Source organism: Haliaeetus leucocephalus, unplaced genomic scaffold (genome assembly GCF_000737465.1).
Source record: "Haliaeetus leucocephalus isolate CR32 unplaced genomic scaffold, Haliaeetus_leucocephalus-4.0 Scaffold1000, whole genome shotgun sequence".
Classification (NCBI taxonomy): Eukaryota; Metazoa; Chordata; class Aves; order Accipitriformes; family Accipitridae; genus Haliaeetus; species Haliaeetus leucocephalus.
In genome coordinates this window covers 863162-884949 of record NW_010973436.1, presented here as the reverse complement: position 1 = coordinate 884949, position 21788 = coordinate 863162, and the positions used below count along the sequence as shown (strand labels likewise).

Sequence of the window (21788 nt, the reverse complement as noted above, 5' to 3'; positions counted from 1 at the left end):
GCTGGTCTTTGCAGAGCTGGTAGTTACAAAAGCTATTTGGGTATGACAGTAACATGGTGAAATAATCTTCTGGCTTTTAAATAAAGCAAATGTAGTGGAGAAGTCAGCAGAAGAAGCAGACATGCAGTAGAAGTCACATTTATTTGCTCCATAAATCAGGGTTTTACTAGAGAGTAGCCCTGTATAGCTACATGCCAATTCTTGTAAACATGGTAGGAACTTGACCAAAACACCTCTAACGTATGTATAGGTATAAGAATTGGAGCTATGTGGTGTTTAACTGATTCAGGAACAGCGTTAAGATCCTTCAGCAAGGAAAATGCTACAGCACTCAGCATTAAATTTTGTGTAAAGCCAGAACAGGTCTTTCTATTGAGTTAAATCACTGAGCAAAGCGCATTATACTAATCTATTTCAAACCACTAAAGCTAAATCAAATTGAAGACAAAAAACATTCAAGTAATGATTAAACATCAGGCTTTAGGCTTTGTTACCTGTGCTCTCCTCTCCTAGAGAGATTATTGGCTCCTTTGAGAAATTTCAATCAGAACTGAAACCCTACCTTGTAAACTTCTCAAATCTCTAATAAAATGAACATGAACTTGTCCAGCTGGATGTAGACCTAGTTGTCACATATGTGAATGGGGTGCACGTTTTTGGTGATCTTTTAAAAACAAGATTCATGAGTTAACGACATCAGCCCACATAGGAGGACTCCAAAGATGAGTAGGGATGAAAATAGCTTTTCATAGAACATTGTGTCACAGTATTATTGGTTTCAAAGACAGTCTTAAGAACAATTATGCTTTATTATCTGCTAGACATTTTAAATGCTTGGATGGATTACAGGAGACATGTTTTTGAAAACATGGAAATTATTTCCTTATTCCTCTTCATTTTCTTCTGAGATTTAATATTCACGTAGCTTTGTAATTCTGAGCAGAGAGATGATGACTGTTGTTCTAAAGTGTTCACAGTCCAGGTGAAGAAAAAAAAAAAGCCAAAATATTGTTATGAGTGATCTTTTTAAACCAAAAAAATTTAACTCCTTTGGTAACTGAGCAATAAGGCAGAGCAAAGTAGAAGATGGCAGTATAATACAGAAGTTTATTTTGAGGTATGTTTTGAAGGGTCTCAGGTTGCGATAAATTTGTTGAATTTGCAGAGACTGTGGGAGGAGAAGAATTTTGAAGAGGTGAGCAGTGAAATTGCTGGAGTGCTTCAGAGAGTACCATGTTTCTTACAATCTGTAAGAAATTTGTATTCTTCAAACGAAGGAAGCTAAGTGCATTAATGCCATTTTATTCATCTTGAGGACAATTAACAGTTTGGCATTGGGTTGTATATAAAAAAGATCAGAATAAAATTCTATGGTCATTATCTGTGCTGGTAACTATTACAATACATAATTATTGTGAATTAAAGCAGGCCAGGGAGACTTTCAATGGTTTGTGTTGTGGTTTTTTTAAAAACAAACAAAAAAACCAACCCTGAACCCAAAAAACTTTACGAAAAATTATATTTATGCCAAATTAGAGAGCTAAATTTTTAGTCTCACCAAATTTGTTTTGGGGAGATTGAACTAATCCTTGCTGGTTTCCCTTGATTGGAATTCATAATGTTTATTGCTGAAGTTTTAGTAAAATAAAATGTGGGATTCGCTCCTGAAGACAATGATGCCTATGATCATGCAGTGTCTCGTGCTGCTGGTACAAGGTACTTTTGCCTGTCCTTCTTCTGCAATTGACTCCTTTCGGTCACATTGCTCACAGTTAGAGTTCTTTCCAACCTGTCATTACAACTTAAGCTTGTGCCCTTGTAATTAGGCTTGACCTTAAAAGTTGACCTCTGTACTATAAAATTCCAGAATGGGCTACCAGTCACTATCTAGCCCAGCCTGTAAAGCCTGCTGGCAGTCAGGTCAGGTCTGTTCTCCCCTTCCTGCAATGTCAAGGACTCTCCTGTGTTTTACAGACTTCAGTCTCAAGAAGTCAGGAAATGGCAAGCATGTAATTTTTTTTCTGTATGCATTTCCATGGACTGCTGTATGCCAAGTCAGGCCTGCAAGGAGAAATGGGTAACCTACTGCCCCTTCCTAAAAGGGCTGTTTGAGAGTGCAGTGCATCTGAGTGTTAGGCTCAAGAAACTAAATACTCTGTTTAGATGGCTTTGTGTTATCTCAGAGCTTCCATCAAAGAGAGGGAAGGGTGGCTGAGACTTCAATATCATGCAGAATTCTCTAGGGGAGATGCATCTTTGTCTCTTTAATTTTGGATCTGTCAGTCCTGCTAACTGCGCATTATTTTTAAATGTTTCTCTTGGATTGCTCTTTTCTGTTTTCCGTGTCCTTTGAATCCTGTTTTCTAGGAGTGAGAACGTTTGTTTCAGAAAGATTGATCTTCACGCTCCAAGGTGCCATCCTCACAGATGCTCCCTACCAAACTGCTTTTTATATGTAATAGAAGATCTTTATTCACTGCACATACCTCATTTGCTAGTACTGTTTGGGTGCTTACAGTTAAAATGACTGTTTTTCAAAACCATGACTGTGTGGGCACTCATAGCTGCAAGGGGAGAAGGTTGTTTTGTTGGTGTAGGTACATAATTTCTCAGGCACCTTGCATGTGGCTGTGTTTGGTAAATACTCTCTCTCAGAGCCCTGTGCACTCCTGTCAACTGAACCTGTTGCCTGAGACACAGTTTCTGCTTACTGTCTCCCTGGTAATGTTTGGTGGATGTTCTTGTGTTAAGCATGGTGCATAGATACAAAAAAAATTTTAATACTGGACGATTGCACTTGTCTAACAAGCAGGAAGCCAGCTGTGAGCTTTTGTAAGGTTTGCTTAGCTTGCTTTGAGCCCTGTTAAAGATTTTTGTTGGGAATCAGTCCTAGCTTTGTGTAGAAAAACAGATTTTGCTGTAGAAGACCAGAAATTCTGCCCACCAGCAAAAGCAACTGCAGCAGCACCATGCAATGAAATCCACCACCAGGCCCACTCGGGGATGTGTGCTATAATGCATACTCATGTACTACAATAGGAATGGCACGTTCTGCTTTTCTTCTCAAGTTTTACAAGGGAAGAACAATCCCTGAGAGGAAACAAAACTGTGAATAAACAAAAAATCTGTTTGTCCTCCCTAAGGTGCTTTCTGCAAAGATTTTGCTTGTCTGTGGGGATGAAGTTCAAAAGCTTTGCCTGGCAAATGTAACCATCATATTTTTTAGTAAGTGGAAAGCCTCCTTGCAGAAAGCCCTGGTTAGCCTTGGCACTGACATCAGCTTTATGATCTAAGGCCTACTGAGGTCACAGCGGTGCTGAACTTGAGTTTAGTGCACACTGTGCTTGTAAAGAAAGGCCTTGGAAGTGCAATACTGAAACATATGGTTTCTCTTCTTGTTTAAAATTGTAGAAAGGAAGGAAGAGCCTTTTGCCAACCACTCCAGCCATGAAACCAGGCCTAGCATCACTGAGCAAATACCACCACCCGAGCCCAACTCCTTCACTGCATCTGCCAGAAGAGTAAGTGAATTTGGAATCAATGGGGACTCCAACAGTGCTCGAAAGCAGTAGGTTTCACTGGGAAGTGGATGCTCTGAAACTGATTTTCAGAGGAGTTGTAAGACTTGAATTTAGTAAAGCATGATAGTATGCTATTTTGACAAAGATGCTGTGTTAGCAACAGTATAGGACTGACCCAAAGGAGGATGTTTATATGATAAGGCTCCTCCTGAATCTCTTGCCCTCCAAACCAAATTGCGCTGTTCCCAAGAGAAACCCTGCTTACCGCAAGTGCTTTGTGTCGCTGTCAGTTCTGAGATAGCTGATTCCAATCTCTTACCAGCAGGAGATCTTTCACCAGAGCTGGTTCCTGCTGATGTATCAGTAGTGAATTTGGCATCATCATCTAAAGTGCCTCTGACTTGCCAAATTCAGTTGATTCAGTGGCATGATGTTACAGCCCAGTAAGTGGAGAGGATAAAGTTTGCATCTGACTACGATAGCTAGGCTATGAAAGCTTTTTAAAGGTGAAGTAGAGTTACTGAAATCTTATCTGAATTCTCCAGCTCTCATGTCACTCAGCTAGATGGCACCAGGAGACTCTGTGTTCTGCTGAGGACTTATGCTTCTGCTTTCTTTTTGCACCAGAATATAGAGAACAGCTGTGCAATGCAGGCACCTTGCTGAAGTCTGAAGCACTAGGTGCATGTTAGAAGGAAAATGTTTCTTGCTTAGTCACAATTTTTTATTTTTGACATGCTACTAAGTCTAACTTTTCATCCAGATCTAATGAAATAGAGCTCCTTTGGGCATTGTTCAACTCAGGCTGACTTAGCAGGGGAAATATTAAAGGTAGAAGGATACTAGGACATGTGAGCACTTTGGTTAACCTTTTCCCAGCTGCAAAGTATTGTTCTCACTCCTTTGAGCTGTTTAATGCAGAATAAGGCTGTGAGGGTATAGAAGTGGGCCTCTGTGCAAAGCAGTTATTAATTTGACCTCAATCACTAAAAATCAGCTACTTTACCTTTTCTGACATGTTTGATTCTTCTGTAACTCTCTTTGTCAGATTGGGTTTTATGTGGGAAAATGAGTGCTTGTGTTGCCCTCCATTTGTGGAGTTTGTAATATGTTGTCCAGAAATTACAAAAGGCGGCTTTTACTGTGGATTTGAGCTTTCTCTGAGGAAAGTGTCAAAACTACATTAAAGCATTAGAGCTGTGTAGCTCAGTAGACTGGAAGTGCTAGAATTAGTGGAGTACAGATTAACTCTGTGCATCTGCATTAAAATAACATTAGCTAAGAAAAATTGCTAAAATACTGCAGTGATAATTTTATCTTTGCAGTCTTCAGTCAATGAGTTGGAGGCCGGAGCTCCCCAGTAGCTTCATTTATTCTGGATAATGTCAGGTTTTGTGTTATGTAGAATATGGTATATTAATGCTTATATCAGCTTTGGCCTAAAGCCTTGTCTACCCCAGTATCCTGTCCTTGACAGTGACCATCAAAAGATACTAGAGAAGACAGAATCTAACTGGACTTCTCTCCTACCTGCTAGCAATTTACATCTCAGGAACTTGCTGAAACTGTGGTATTTTTTGTATTCAGTAGCCCTTGTTGGACTTTTCCTCTGTGAATTTATGCAGTCACTTTTTGAGTACCCATAATGTTTGGGATCCTGTAATGGCAAAGGGTTCTTCAGCTTAATTACATATTATACAGAACTTTCTCCACCTGTTTCTTTAAGCCTGTCACACACTGGTTTTGTTTGCTGCCCCTAGTTCCTTTTTGGGAAGTAACAGGGAATAACTGATCCTTATTCACCCTTCTATATGTCCCTGAGGGTTTTTTGTACCTTGGTCATATCTCAGCCTGGAGACTGCTGATATACTGATATACTCATGCAAAAGTTCTCTTGCTCTACTCATTCTTGTTGCCTTTCTCAGAATCTCTTCCCCTTCTTCTATACTGCTTTTAAGCTGTGGAGCCGAGCTGTGCGTGATACCAAAGATGTGATTGTACCCTGCAGTACCACAGACATATAATGGTGTTGTGTTTCACATTCTATTCTTTTCCAGTAATTCCTAATGTTTTGCTTGCTTTATTTCCTATACAACTCAGTGTTGCCCTGTGTCTTTGTAGAAGTATCTCTTGCGGTGTCCAGGCTCCATTCTTGAATGGCAGTAGGCCATTTGTTTTGTAAGACTTTTTTTTTTTTTCTGTAAGACTTGATAACTATAACTGAAGTTGTACATTTAAGCAGTTGTGTATTTGAGGAATAATATATGCTTGTCAGAAGTGCCTCATGTAAGAAAAAACATGAAGGTCCATTCTGCAGTATGTACAGAATATGCAGTTACCTGACCATCGAAAGGTTTAAGGTAGAATGGGCCTCTACAAGCCTGTAGTCCAATCTCTTGCTTGAAGCAGGGCCAACTTCAAGCTTATGTCATGTTGCTTTGAACTACCTGAGCTCAGCTGAGTATTAAAAAGTCTCTGAGGATGGAGGCGCCCCACTCTCTTGCTCCCTGTCCCAGTGCAGCATCACTCCTACCAGGAAGTATGTCTTCCTTCATGTCAATTGGGATTTCCCATGTTGGAACTTGTCTGTTCCTCCTTCTCTTTTCACTGTAGACTGTTGAGAAGTCGTCTGGTTCCATATCCTCTGTAAACCCCACGCCCCAAGTAGCAGAGCAATTAAATCCTTTCTTTGCCTTCTCTTTGCCATGCTAGACAAGCCAGGTTTCCCGAGTCTCTCCCTTTACGTGTTGTGGGCTCCAGCTCCCTGATAATCTTAACGGCTTCTCCTGGACTCTTTCCAGTTTGATTTGTGTAAGGGTTTTATTTGCAGCTAGTCCCAAAAGAGTTGATTACTTTTTTTGGTTTTCTGCCTTTACTGAATAATTCCCCCTTCCTAAACAGGTGCTAATAAAAGCTTCATTGTTCCTTATATTCTTTCTGCAAAGCTAGAGGAGAGCATTGTGTAGGCAAAGGAGCTGCACAATGACATGAGATTTCTTTCATTGTCTGTCCTTGGGGATGAGGGCACTACAGCAGTTTGAATCCCTGTGAGTTCACCTTGAACTATATCCTGTAATTAAAGCTAAGCAGGAAATCAAAGTCACTCCATCTTATGTCCACAAGTGTAGCCCAGCAAAAATTGGAGCTTGTTGAAACACTTTCAGTACTTAGATTGTGCCTTGCAGTGCTCTTACTTCTTCCGAATGTCCCTTTTTCTCCTATACAGTTCAGTTGGCTCAGCAAGTCAGATGAGCAGAAGGATGAGTCACCTTCATCATGGCGGCTGGGACTAAGGAAGACTGGCAGTCACAACACGTTGAGTGAAGTCGCTGCTACTCGTGAGGCGCAGAGAGATAAGACTTCTTCTATCTATCGTTCTTCATCAAGTCCTCGGATATCTGCATTATTAGACAACAAAGAAAAGGTTTGGCTTTCAGCAAAGATGTTTTAGTGCATCCCAGTTGAGCAGACTTTACCTCACAGTTTAAGACCCTTTCTCTTTCATTTTGAGTTGTTGCTGGGTTTTGCATCCATAACAAACTTAGGTCTCTTTCATTCTTTCTTTTTTTTTCTTTTGAAAATTATTCCTATCCTATCAGTTGTTCTTGCAGAACTGGAGTTCAGTGCCCCTTTGACCTAATTTCTGCTCAATTTGGAGTGGGCTGCCAGTGAACATGGCCTGTTCTTTACTGGAAAATATCTAATCCAGGCAGCAGCACATACCTGCAGTGGAAATTCTCCTTCACTGTCATCTATATGAATACCTCCTGTATCCACTAGGCGTATTTGCAAATCCTGTCCCATGTATTTGCTAGCTGTAACTTTGCTGCCCGTGGGTAGATGCCCCATCCCTGGAAACATTCAAGGTCAGGTTGGACGAGGCTCTAAGCAACCTGATCTAGCTGAAGATGTCCCTGCTTTTTGCAGGGGTTTGGACTAGATGACATTTAAAGGTCCCTTCCAACCCAAACTATTCTATGATTCTATGATTTATAAATAGTTCTAGTTAGAAGCTGCTTTTATTTACTAGTGTGCTCTTCAGGAAGTCATTTTCAGAACTGATACTTTTTTGCTGTGGTATGTGTTGCCCAAGAAAATGCCTTAAACCAGTTGTCCTTAGACAGAAGAATGCTTTCTTAGTTGAAGAAATTTGAACATTAATTTAATTGTCACTGAACGTGCTGGCAGTGTAGTAGATGTGCAGTTGAAATACTTCTTTTGCTTCATCAGGATAAAGACAACAAGAGCTATCTTGCCACAATAGCCCCCAGAAGACTAAGCAGTACGAGTGATATAGAAGAAAAAGAGAACAGGTGAGACTGACTGGACTTAATGGTCAGCTTCTGTCCTGTTGATAGTTCCTCCGTAATACCTTTTTTTCTATATTCATGCTTCATATATTTTCTCAGCAGTCCCAAGTACACAGGAATTCACAATATTGAGAGCTGTCTCTGATCTATAAAAGTTCTGGTACGTTGCTTTTCATTTAGGTGAGCAGGGCAACAGGCTGGTTTTTCCACTCCTGTATTCATTCGTATATGGTCTCCATCCAGGAAACTAGATTTATGCATACTTTTTCCTTTTATATGCAAGTGCCTCATTTTGTAGCTGGCACCTACACTTGTACTTCTGTCACTTGCTTAGTAGTCACCTTCAGTCCCTTTGTTCACACATCTGTCATTTTTGATTCACTTGAGTTTGTGAACTCTCTGGTGTATGGAACTGTTTCCATTGCAGGGCTTGTTTTTATGGTGAATGGTAGTTGCCCCTCGACAGAACCACAGTATAAATGGGATAAATATCTAGTACCTCAAGATATATTTGAGGAGCTAATCTCTACAAACAGGTTCTTCACAGTTTGTGCTAGGAGGAGTAAAATTTGAGCCTAACCTCATTTCCAGCCGCTTCCACAGTTGTGGTAGAAAGGCACATACAGAGAAGTCATTGTGAACTGTAATTGTGAAGAAGTCATGGCAGATGACCACCCTGAGAGAATTTCAGCACAGGCTGAGATTCTTTGCTGATCTTTTGCTGTAACCTCCCTGCTGTGTTCTTGCTTAATCTCAGCCAGTCACTGTGATTTGGAGTTTAGCAGACAATTTGTGTCTGCTGATAAGCTTGAGCAGTTTTGGCAGCGGCTTGTATTGAGTGGCATATCCAGCTGACTGCTGACAAGTGTCCTTTGCTTGGTAAAGTAGGGAATGAGGAGAATTGGCCTGCATGAACAGATGGTGCCTAGACGTACTGTGTAGTACAGATTTTTCCCAATATTCTTTTGTTTCAAAACAGCTGAGTTTCACTTCACGGAACCCACAGGTGTCTGAAAGGGCATCAGCATGGACACAACAATTGAGAAATGAAAAATAATTGCAAGCTGACAAGTGAATGGATTTGTGTTGCATTACAAGCTCGAGGTCATGTCCAAGACCAGAAAAGAATAGGACATATTACCAAAGTGTGTGTTAGGAAATTGAGCCCTGATTTCAGATAACTATGATAAATAGGACTACTAGTAATTTATTGATAACTTGTCAAGTAGTTTTAGATATTGCCAGATATTTTGTTTGTTGTTTTCTGCTGCCAAATATAGCTAAGGATTTGCAATACTCAGTTGCATTACTGTCATTGCCTGGATACCATGGAGAATAAAAACTTTCCCTGCAGTTGCAGTATCTGTCCATTTATGCAATGTTGTTTGATACAAGACAGCAGAGAGAATATCAAATGATGTTATTTATTATGTTAGATTACTTTTATGGACAATCTAAATTTCAATTGCAGGTTTTCTGACTAAAAAGGATCTTGTTCCTCTTTATGCAAAACAATACATCATCTTGGTGATTCTCAAGTAATACAGCTGGCAATAACAGAAACTGATGTTAAGGCCAGAAGTGGCATTTCAGTGAGTTGTGTCACCTGTGAACAACAGTGCACATAGGTGTAAGGGAAGGACTTGTGTTGTGGAACTGTAAAGGAGTCAAAAGCAGACTCCAAAAGTTGTTCTAAACTAACCTTGTGCTCTCTCCTGTATTAGAGAATCAGCTGTTAACCTAGTGCGTAGCGGATCTTACACCCGGCAGCCATGGAGGGATGAATCAAAGGGAAACGAAGCTCCCCATTCTGGTGCACCTACTACCTATGTATCTACCTACTTGAAAAGGTATGTCCAATTCTTACATGGTTTCCCAGGCAGTCAGTTCTGCTCTTAACATGCCTCCCAAACTTCAGCCTCCTGCTTGCTGCTTACTGCATCAGTGTAACTGGCTTTGGGACTCTTCTGCTGAGAGCAGGAAATAAAAATTAAGGTTTGCTGACATTTGTCACGCTAAATAGTATTTTTAAAGGCCATCATTTTTGTTGATTTGTAAATTGCTGAACTGAATTTAAATACTCTTGTTCACATAATTCAAATGCAAAGTGTTTTCTCAGTTTTATGCTAGTATTATGGTTAGATAATAAAACCAAAATTGATCATAAAAAGAGAATAAAGTAATTACGGTCTGAAAGCATTGTTCAAATAACTATTGACAGGTAAGTTGTAGCTTATCTTTAGTTTTGGTTTATATTAGTCCATGTTTATGGCATCATTATCAGAAAAGTGGCGGTGTTCTTGTGCATGACTTACAGCACTTGTTAAGGAGTAAGACTGATGTCTCCAACCATTTTCTTGTGGCAGTAAGGAAGCAGTTTCTGCACAGTGTATGTGAAATTGTAGAGGCTGAATGTTGGTAAACTAGCCAAGCAGAATCAGGAAAGCAATCCTGTGCATAACTTCTTTAACTGACAGTATCCTTTACCCCTTTGGAAGGCAGAGGCTCAGTTTCCTTGAAGTACCAGATAATGGCTGTCTCTGAATGAGGTGAATGAATGCCCTGCTCTGTTAAGGCAAATAATACATTACTGAATTCTCATCTCAGTTGTGAGAAGGAGGATCAGCTCTTTGTGCAAGTACAGTGCCATCACCTCACCTTTATTTTAGCTAATACTGGAAACCATCAAAACAACATGTATAAACATGTCACACTGGAAAGCCATTTGAACTGTGCTTAAGGAAAAGGGCAGAAATATTTCAACGTTTTAGATTGTGCTTCACCAAATAGTAGACCCCAAACTAAATAACTGTCCTGAAGGTGGAACAATTGCTTGAGATATCTGGGAAGATGCGGAGTTTTTGTGTTCTAGTACTTATGCTGGTAGAGTTAAGTTGTGCTCGAGTATGTGTTTGTCCAGTTGCTGAGCATATACAGACCCGTTTACACAAAACGTGAAACAGACAGCCACTTCAAGCAGTAGACTTCTCCTGATCTGCTGATCTATTCCAGTGACTTCACATCTATCCTGGGACATGATGACAGGCCAACCTCCATAGCTTGTCTCTCTCCAAAGGCAGTCCAACAAGCCGCAGCTGATTACGTTGGAAAAATTTTGTCTCTTGCAGCTGGCATGCCTTACTGTTCCCTAGTCTGAGAGACAGTCCAGTCACTCACATGGCTGTCTGTTGAAATTTTACAAACATTGCCTGTTTATCTCAGCTAATCCAGAACCAGATTTAGTATTACATTCACATAGTTGTACTGTATTTCCTTGGTTAAACTGTACAGAGACTAGTGAAGGTTTTGGCTGGCAGTGGTATGTCGCTAATACCGGTTTCTTGCTACAAAGGCTGAATTCTGGCCTTTCATAGGAGAGTGTTGGTTTACAAGCAATTACAGAGAATAGCTTTGCCAGGTAGGAATAAAGTGTACTTTTTTTAAAGAGATCAATGGTTTTGCATTTTATGTACAAACAGTAAAATCATGATCAATTTGACCTCTATGCTGTATGGTTTTCTACAGGAGAGCACAGAGAAATTAAATATAATCATATTGAACTTCTGATTTCTCCAGCCTTGTGCATCAGCCTCTAAGATGAGGAAAGGCACCTGGTTGCCTGTTAGGGATAAGCTCTTTGTCATTTCCAAATATTAACAAAACTCTGATCACAACTCCAAAAGATAAAAGCTCATTCTGCGAGAGGAAGAATTAAAGTGAACATGACATACTTGGATGTTACTGAGAGGATGACTTCTGTACATCTGCATTTCCCCTTTACCTTAGCATTTAACTAATGTCCATAAAGATACCTAGTTATGTTCTATAAGGGCTTTATATGACCCCCCCAAACAAAGAGTAAACAACAGCAACAGATCATCTTAAGATGTTGAAAATGGCTTTTCTTCTAAAAGGGAACAAGGTAACTTGCAGCAATGTTGCAAATGTTCTTCAGCTTTAGTTGAAGCAAATGTTAACGCTCTCTCTGTAATGGTAGTGACTGTCATTCATTCTGCTTTCTCTATGGGTGTACCACTAGCCCAAAAATTCACAGAACCCTGTTCTGACAGCCTGTTCTCCATGTTAGTGCATATTGGCCTTCAAACAGCCAGTTCACTTCGCCTGTATGTTAAAGGATTTGGAGGAAAACTGGCATAGCAGATGGAATTAATTCAGCATCCTTCCTTTGACATCAGCCATGAGTGATACCTCACAGGAAGGGATCACACACACCAGAATGAAATAACTTTTTCACACAGTTAGTTTCTCCTTCATTTTACATATTTGCATATACGCCGCCTTACTGGTTTTGTTCACATAAAAACCCATGCAGTGATTCAGGCCAACAGTCCGTGCATTCCAGACTGTTTCTGACAGCAACCGGTTTTGAAGGGCAAGTTGCAAAAGCTAGGATAACTTAAGAGCAGTCTTCCACCTCCCACACTCCCTTTACTTCCAGCAATCATTAATTTAGGGGTTATACTTAACCATTGTTCTTAAAAGCCACCACTGTGGCCAGCTTCCATAAGCAAATCCTGTTTTGATCTCTGCAATACCCTATGGCAGTGTGTTCAAAAAAGATAGTTAAGAGTTTTGTGCAAACCTTTTTTATTAGCATATGTGGAAGCTTTTTTAAGGTTTTGAAAGTTTTTAAGATTTTGAATTCTACTTGCCATAGCTGTTTTCTAAAGTATTGCTTTTTATTGATTTGAAATGTTTCTTTCCATTTCATTGCTCGTTCCCTGATGGTTATGTTATGGTGATTATGTTAGAGAACGAGTAGCAGTGTGTCAGTGCCTTTTTTTATTTCCAGTGTTGAATTCTTTAGCATAAATTTGTAATCCTCCCTTTTACAGATTCATATGAACACAGATGTTAATTAAGAAGATTCCCCGGCTAACCTTTTTCTTGCAATTTTCTGGTCCTGTTCAGATCAAATGTGAACAATTGAATAAATGCCTTAGTCCTCCTCAAACTGTGCAATGCTACTCATGCAAGATGACAGGGTGGGGAGATGAATTCCTGTAAAGCTGGCAATGCCTTGGCTCTCTCCTTGTGAGCAGGAGTGTGCGCGTGATGCTCCAGCAGCACATTTCTCCGACCTGGGGCATGTGCGTGTAGGAGTTGGCAGTGCCATCACCATGCTCTTTTCCTCCATTCCTCCTCCTCCTTCCCCTCTCAGCTCCCTGACATCTCTGCTCTCCCAGGCACCTGGTGCTGCTTCCATCCTCTTGTCTCCCCTTTTCACTCATTACCTTTGCCTTCTGAAAGACAGTCCTTGTCAGGTCTTAATAACCCTGCCATGTCCTCCCTGACCAAGTTCCTTCTCTTTTTTGCAGCCACCCCTCGTGCCCCACCCTCTCTGCTTTGGGCTCTCCTAGGATCGTGCCACGTCAACCCTGCTCCCCACAGGGTTGCCACCACCTCTTCCCCTGCCGTTCCTCTTGTTCCTTCCCCTGGTGCACGCTCCACTACCATCATCTCCTCAGTACACTCATTTCTGCAACCTCACGGCTGCTTGCTCTGCACGCCCACACCAGCCAGGCTTAGCTCCCTCCTCCCAGCCCTCTCCAGGGCTTGGCCTTTTCCTTTGGTGCAGAGAGCCAAGAAGGGAGGTACATGCTTCCAACAGGACTTCCTGCTCCCCCATAGTCCAGGCAGGGGCCAGCATTCCAGAGGAAGCTTTGTTTAGGGTCTGGTGGAGGTTGCTACCTGGTGACAATAACTTGCTTGTTCCTTTGTGACCTGGATGTGGCAAGCAGCCATCAACTGAAGAGCCCAAATGTAAGGTTCCTCCCTGTGGAGGCATTCCAGGATGCCCCATTCTCTCCTCTGGCTGTCTAGGGACCAGCTGCTTGTTCTGGGCTGGCTGGGGTCCTTGGCACATAAAACTGATTTGTAAATTGGGTGCCTAAGTGAATTGGACTGGATCCTTCTTCTGACCTCCTGTCCTTGGCTGTTGTACTGCCCCTTTCAAATTTTATTTCAGCCTCGGGCTGCTCTCTCTGACTCTTGCTCTGGTGTTCAGTTCCAGTCTGTTGTCCCTGGCTTTCCCATAATCCTGCAGCTGTTTGTCCTGGTCTGCTTTTCCTCTAGGTCAGCTTTTACTCCTGGTGCAACCACTTTTGCTCCATGTGCACCGGCATGGGAGTTATTAGGATGCAGGAGGTGAGAGGCAGCCTTCCAGCCTTCTTAGCCTTTGATCCTGCAGACAGCGCAGTCTGACCAGTAGCAACCAGGAATACCAGTTGCTGGGAAAGGTGTGGCAGGATCCTAGATCATGCATGCATGCTCGTTTGCTCTGTGCAGACAAGGAGCAGCCTGTATATGAGGCTCTGGCACGTGCAACAGGAGATTTTGCCAGATTTCATCAAGTCTGTCTTTAGAGGTGTGCAAATTCTCCCACTTAGGCTGGATTTTCTCTGAAAAAGGGAAAGGGTACATCCTCATATGAGAGCCCTTCTCCTTCTCTCCTGTCTCTTCTCCAAAGTATGAGCGCTTAAACACTTACAGCTTTCCAGTAATAATGGTTTTAAGGGTTTTGTTTTAAACTGGCAAAATATGTATTTCCCTTGCTCATTCTTGAATATTTTTTGGACAGTTTTGCTAGCTATTTTCCAGAAATACAGAGTCTGTGCCAAACATGCCTTAAAGAAAATTAAAGCCTGAACTGATCATCTTTGCCAAAGCTTTAAGCCACTGAAAACAAGTTCTTAAAACTGGACATCCTGGGCATCCTTAGGGGGTCATGAAGCCCCACCTGCTTATGTCACTCTCTCTCCTTCCCTGCTTTAAGCAACCTCATCCTTGCTCATTGTTTCTACTTTTCACCAGTACACAGGAGTGCTCTGTGTGCACCGCTTTCACTGCGGTAGGGTTTTTCCCTTCCCTGGTCTTCACCAATTCACCTTCACACCGTTATTCTCTCACTGAAACTCAGCTGGGCTTAGCTAAGAGGGGTGCTGCTAGCGCTAGCCTGCGTAAGCGACCTGCAGCAACTCCAATGGGCTCTAATTTCCTTGCATATGTTTTGCTAAGATGTAATACTTGCTCCCTTTCCAGCTGAGAGCCCAGTTGTGGTGATGTTCTGTTGAATATTTACTGTGCTCTGAAGGACGTGATTTTGTGATGTTTTACAGTGCTTCATTTGGTAGAAGTAGTGACCTCAGCAGTCCCTACATTTCAGCCAGTCGCACTACATCTCTAGCTACCTCACCCACTACCATTGGTTCATCTACCTCATTGGGCACCCCGTGGCAACCTGTCTCTTCCTGTCCCACATCTCTCGGTGTGAACACTACTGCATCAGCCCGCCAGTATACCAGGTAACAGCTCACAGCTGAGATAACGCTGCACAAAATCAGCATTCGGGTTGGAAGTTCTGAATTCTGGAGTGGATGATGGATTGGAAGTGCACTTCCATGCAGGAAGCGCTGATAAGAAATCCCAGAATGGTTATGTTGGACGGTTTCAGTAGTGCATATGCACCAGCAGGCAGTTAACAGCCCATATATGACCTTAGCTTCTTCACTCACTGGAGTGGTCAATTGTGCCCTCTTGCTACCCTGTTAGAGACATGATGTGTTACTCAGGCTGCTCTTGGGCGTTCAGCGTACAAGCTCTTGGAGTTCATTCCTTCTGCTTATTCACCAGGTGCATTGTTCTAATCATTTTTGCTACAAACAGGGATGTGAAGACTATGAATTCCTCCTGCTTATTCTTCTACAAATTTTTAAAAATTCATTTTAATGTGTGCTGTTCTCTACAAAAACACAAGTCTAGAACAAGGAGAATGAACTGTCAATGCTTCCTTGAGCTGGCTGGTCTTGGACAGCAATTGAGTTCACTTGCTTTGCTTTCCATTATGTCTTCTCTATTTCAGAGCCCCTTTCAGGCAACAAACTGATTCTGCTGTAGAGAAAAATACAGAGGGCATCTCTGCTAGCACCCCCCTAGGTGTAATCACAAATCGTGCTATACTCGGCTCTGCTAATGGTATTGCGAATGCCGGTGCTGCCTCAACTACAGGAAAGGACTTCTCAGCTGAGGAAGCCAGGGAGCGCAGAAGGTTAGTGAGCAGAGTGCCGATGTGTGTCAGTCCTCTGTGATCAGGTCTCACGTGGTGGTGATGGTGGGGGTGTAAGAACTGTTTCTTAGGTGCTACATGGAGTTACAGGCTGCTGCCCCTTGCTCCATCTTAAGGTTTTGAACTGAGTCATCACTGGCTTGTAGGTTAAATTTAGTTTCATAATTTTCTACTTGTCTTTTCAATATCTCAGCCTTTTTCTTCAGTAGTCATCTTGGCTATTAATCTCAGTCCCTAAGGCCTCTATGTATAGAGGGACAGACAGCCCAGTAGCTACTTGCAGTAGGTTCTGTAACATGAATCCCATCCTAAAAAGAGCGTTGGACTGAGACACATTCAGGTAAAATCCATCCGTGTGATTCTGCTCAGCTAAGTTTACATGTGCCGCAATGGAGACATCTTTGCTGCACAAGTCCCCTGGATTCCCTCTGCTGTTAGTGGGGGGAAAACATTCCTGGAGTGTGTAGCTGTGTGATCCAGGAGGAGATGGACTGCACTCTAGCAGCATGCATTTCTTTCGATTGACTAGAAGGAAGACTTAGCACAGAGGTAGAAGTCTGCCATGTTCAACCAAGGCTATTACAGCAGTAGCAGCATTTGGAATTACTCTGAATCTAGCTGGTGGTATCTCTTTCTTATCATATGTTATTTTAAGACTGGGGAAATATAAACCTGGGGTAGCTGGTGCTCTTTTCAAAGGAAATTTACCCTGTGCATTTAAGTACAGAGTATCAAATGATCCCTATTTATTCCTGCAAACAGGTTAACTTTTGCAAAATCTGTCTCTTCCGATGGCATCAATGAAAGTAAATGGTAATAAATAAAATGCAGTGAGGAACTGTGTATTTCTAACTAGGAACCAGTTCATGGAGTGTTTTGAGTAATTAGATTCTTTCAAACTAAAATAATAACTTCTTAAAATACAGACCTTCCTGAGTGGAGATAGCCCTCTGATATATTTTAAATGGCCTGAAGCCAAAGGATGTGAAAAGCAATAATGGAAATAATCAGCTTGCAAAGGTGAAGATGGTAGAGCTCAGCAGTGCCATGTAATCTGCAGTCAGCCATGTGACGAGGGAGGGCATGCTTGCTGTGGGCTTCTCTTTGCTTCGGCTGCATCAGATCGAAGAAAGAAGGTGGTCTGTGTTATTTGGAAAATACTCAAAACTCTTAATGGTGTTTGGGCTTGTTTTTTCTTTTTTTCCAGAGCTAGCACAGGGAGTGCTTTGAAGGTATTGCAAGCATTCTGGATGAGCCACATTTATCAACTCTGTAAGCAGGGACATAATTTGAAATAGCTACTGAAAAGTATCTTTGTAAGAACACTTACGTTTAATATTAGGAGTGCTTCTGTATGCTCCTTGTCATTTTGCATGGGGTCAGTTGGCTTGGTGTCATTTGCGGTTGAATTGAGATGAGCTGCCAAAAGATACTCCCAGGGCAAAGTGAGATTGTGCAAAAGAGGACAGAGTGAGTATTGTGCTTTCATTTCACACTTCAGACTGTTTCACAACAGTATCTCCATTTTGGCAAGCTCAGAATCAAGTTGCAGAAGCTTTAGATTCTTCCCCGGAGAAGTGGGCTCCACAAAACCCACCAGACTTTTGGCACTGTCTGCAGACAGGGAACTTGACTGTGATAGTACTCATAGATGCCCAAAAGAGCATCTATTAATATTACTGCATTGGTGTTTATTGCCAAATCAGTTTCTATAAATAATATAGAAATCTGTTTAAGTCTCCTACATTTTTATTAGAAAACCATCTCCTGTGATTTATGGTAATGTAAAGAGAAACACCAGAAAATTCCTTCCACCTTTAATTGATGCTCTGAAACTACTGAGAGAAAAAAAAAAAAGCACAGCAATGATGCATTGTGCTTGTGGGTAGAGGAAAACTTACTTATGAATGTGTGTTCTAACAGCAGGATGTACTGACTGGGGAACTGCCTGCACATTTTGAACTAGGAAGCATGGACCTAGAGAAACAGGAGAGGTCACCTAAATGGGAAAAGCTTATTTTGGAAGGAGACCAATTCCCATAAAATAAAATAAAAAAGGGAAATGGTAAACAGTTGTCAAGGAAGCACTACATGGATTTCAGTTCCCACCGGCAGCTGTTGCAGTAGCATTTGGTCTGCTTCAGTGTTTCCAAAGCTCCAGCTTTCTCTTAGCAACAAAAACATAAACAAGCTTATCATCTAATATTAGATCACAGGGATGTCTCCTAACTTGTGGCCTTAAATTATCTGCGTGAAGCCAAAAGGTTAAAGCAGCAGAGACTGCTAGGTCTGGGGAGAGACAACTAGCAAAGTGCTCTGGAGTGCTGTTTTGCATCCTTTGGTGGCCAACAAGCCCTACCTTGGCTCACCATAGTGTTTCATCCCTGGTGTTCTACCTGCTGCTTGTTTGCCTGCTAAATTGGTCAGCAAACACTCCGGTAGCTGCAAAATAGTGTGAATCATGCCTCATGTCATTTCAAAGGGGAAGAAAGAAAAAACAGAAAAGGCGGCAGCACAGGAGAAATCAGTTTGGAGGAATGCAATGCAGTCTGCCTACCTGGATGGACTGTAGCAAATTGCTGCCTGGTGTTAGAGCCATATGTCTTGGACATTCAGCCAAGCTGCTGCCGTGTGTATTTACATGTACCCAGCTGCACATTCAGCCTCCCTTAATTCTGCTGCAGCACTGCAGCGTGCTGATACCGATAGGCTGGAAACATGCCATCTTCCAAAGTCAGTATTTTTGCCAGGCAATTTCTTTTTCTTTTTCATGGGAATTTTGGAGCCACTGATGAATGTTGCTGTTTGGCCATTTTGATGATCTCCTGCCAGCGTCAAATTGTCTCGCATTGCAAATGCATTTGTCCAGCTGAACTCAAAACAGCACTGGCTCTGCTGAGGGTCAGTTACAAGCGCGTGGATGCTGTGCCTGCAGTATCTAACGTAGACCCTGTTCTTCATGGAGCAAAACTAACATCCTTTTGGTTTCCATTTGGTGCAAGCAGGTGGTGGGGACTCAGGGGGGTCCTCTCGGTTGCAGCCCACTGCTGGATTATCCGCCTTCATCCAGGATGACAGCGGCCTCTAGTGCCACCGACAGCTCCTTTGCAAAGTTTATCTGCGACCTTGTCCATGTAGTTTCAGTGCAGGGCTCTGGTCACATCTTCTCCCAGGAGTCCTACGCTGCAGCCCCTCTCGAGAGGGCTCCTGATGTCGCAGGCTCCCTGTGCGCTGGAGGCTGCTTGGAGCCGTGTCCCCTGTGCGTGGAGAGGGGTCTGCTGGAGGTCTTGCCAAGCTGGAACGTGACTTGTGCCATGAGACATCTGGTACTGAGAAGAAGGGTCTGGGGGGGGTCTGTGTGTCTCTGAAGCCCTTCATGTTATGTGAAAGCTTTGGTTCCCAGAAGAGTTTGAAAGGCTACCATGCAGCCTGCAGCTTGTGGGTAGCTGTTACGTGGGGTAAGACAAGCTTTGCCTGAGAATTTCTGAAACGCAAGTCTGTGTTCTCAGTTGTGAGACCAGTTTAAAAGGACACTCCTGAATTTGAAATCTGGCCTGTTTTTGTAAGAATTAGGATTTTAATTTGTCCTTCCTCTTCCCCCTCCACCCCCTTCCACAAGCCACTTTGTTTATACAATTGCATTCTGCAATTGTATTTGTTCTTCCTGTTCCTTGGGAAGGTTCCAGCAAGGTGGTAGCACTTGCCATCAGGCAAGCTGTTAAAGACAGGAAACACCTCTCTCCCTTATTTTTTTGAATGTATTTTGACCGCTTTCTCAGATAAATCAAGAGTAGGCGTGAGGTGGGCTTGTTTTCTTAGCAACTTTGGGGCTGATGGCTGTGCTCAGCCTGGCTTCTTGCCCTCTAAAGTTTCCTCTAGAAATTTTTTTCAGATAAAGAAAGTTCACTGACGTGTAAGGTACATGTGTCTAGCAAACATTTCTCTTTTCTGCTTCATTCCCAAGAGGAATTTATTTTTCATTCTTTGTTCCTTCATTCTAAGGATCCAGCTGCTAATTATAGTAGCATATATTAATAATATATTAATAACTGAATCCTCCTCCACCAGTACTTTTAGATGAACAATTTTTGGCAAGTCCTTTTACCTTGTGATTCTTGTCCTGTCCAAATTCAGAGCATGACTCCTCTAGGGTGAGCGCGGGTGCCCGATATGTCTGTTAACCCTTATTATCTGACAAAAAAATAAGAAACTCTGATCTCTGTAAAAGTTAAGCTATGGGATTTGCATTCAAGGGGTATTTAAATGTCACTTGAGAGGAACTGGTAGAAAAAGCTGTGAGCATTATCTCGCTACCACCTTGGGGTTTTTTCAGTAGTTTTTGACTCTATAATCCTTATCACTGACTGACATAAAGCTGAGTGGTCTTAATTCTCCTGGGAGAGGTCCATGGGGAAGCAGAGTGGTGGGGTGACTCATGCAAGGCACTGCTGCATGGCAAGGGACAGATTCCTGATCACACTACACAGCGGACAACAAAAAGTCAAGAGGTCTCTCTTGTGAAGAACTGAACAATCATCTGGCACCTGCTGTTGAAAGCATTTATCTGCCATGCTTCTGCAGTTAATCTCTTTCAGATAAAGTTGCCCTTTTTTTAAAAGGCTGCTGGTGCAGATGACGTGGGAGGGCAGGAATTCTGCTGGCCATCAGATTGTCCATGTTGGGAAGAGGCGAGATAGCTCCTGCTGTATCAGAAATCAGGCTGCATTTTTATTTGGAAAAAGGTCGAGGTGTGGGATGGGGGTCACTGCTGCTGAGCCTTGTTTCCTGTAAAGAAGGCGAGCAGGTGTGCTGCTGCATGCTCAGCTGCCAACTGACTTTATCCAGTGCTCAGGGGAAGGCGGAGTGGGGTGTGGGGGGGATATTTTGGTATTTGCTTTGGGCGGAGGAGCCCAGGCTGTAGGTTGGCCTGCTAACCCAAAGCAGGAATATATGCGGGATCCTCCAGGAATGGTCAAGGAAACGAAGCAGGGACCACTTGAGCTAACCAATGTAAAAGAACTGCATCTTGACAGCACGGAGCAAGCAGAAGGTAAAACTGCCTTTCCCCACCCCTGTCTACATGCAAATTTGTGTGCAATTCCTCTTTACTTACTAATTGTAACCACTGACATGTTTCATGTATTTAATCCTTGTGTCTAACACCATATTTGTCTAATGGCAAGTTCTGCAGCCAGGGCTCCAGCTCCATCTGGGTACCACCACCTGGATGTTCAGGGTATGGACATTTACCAACTTCAACATGTTCAAATACTTTCCTGTGTCCAAAATTGGCCATTAAACTAAAGAATGTACCTGAAATATTTGTGGAGATACTGTGTGACTGTACAGCTGAGGGCTAATTTAGCACAAAATCAGCTATTTCTGTTAAATTCTTTGCTCTATAGCACCAACCCACGGATGTTACAGGTGGAGAAGCCGAGGAAGCCAGGTAGCCACACTGGGATTTCTGTAGGAAAAGTTTTTGAGCAAACATAATTAATCTTCTGTCCCCAAGAACAATGGACACTTGAAATTGAACCAAAGCTACTGCCACATGCTCAGAAATTGCAATCTTAGCTCAGCAGGAAATGGAAATCTTTTATAGAGGATCAATATTCGGTGATGTTTTCTGTAATTCAGCTGGGGGCTAATTCGTGATCGTCTTCCTTGAAACTGCTCAGGCATCTCGGTGGCTGCTTCCACGAGGTGGCAGTCGAAGGCTGCTTAGATGGACTTGCCAAGTGAGCATTTCTTCTACGGTTTATCTAGTTCAACAGCTGAACCTTCTTTATCACCATCAAGTTTTGATTTTGTTTTATTTTTTAGTTGCAAAAGGCAATTTCCCAAATATTCAGATTTTTGCCGAGTGAA

At 42.3% G+C, this 21788-nt stretch overlaps 1 protein-coding gene across 1 annotated transcript in view; it reads left to right on the top strand.

Moving 5' to 3' along the window:
- The window catches only part of PPP1R12B (protein phosphatase 1, regulatory subunit 12B), a 144003-nt gene that overhangs the window by 68409 nt on the left and 53806 nt on the right, over nt 1-21788 (top strand). Inside the window, exons 11-16 of the mRNA XM_010584542.1 lie at nt 3412-3521; nt 6748-6945; nt 7752-7834; nt 9556-9681; nt 14971-15156; nt 15714-15899. Coding sequence (XP_010582844.1) covers nt 3412-3521; nt 6748-6945; nt 7752-7834; nt 9556-9681; nt 14971-15156; nt 15714-15899 — 889 coding nt within the window. The remainder of the gene's footprint in view (nt 1-3411; nt 3522-6747; nt 6946-7751; nt 7835-9555; nt 9682-14970; nt 15157-15713; nt 15900-21788) is intronic.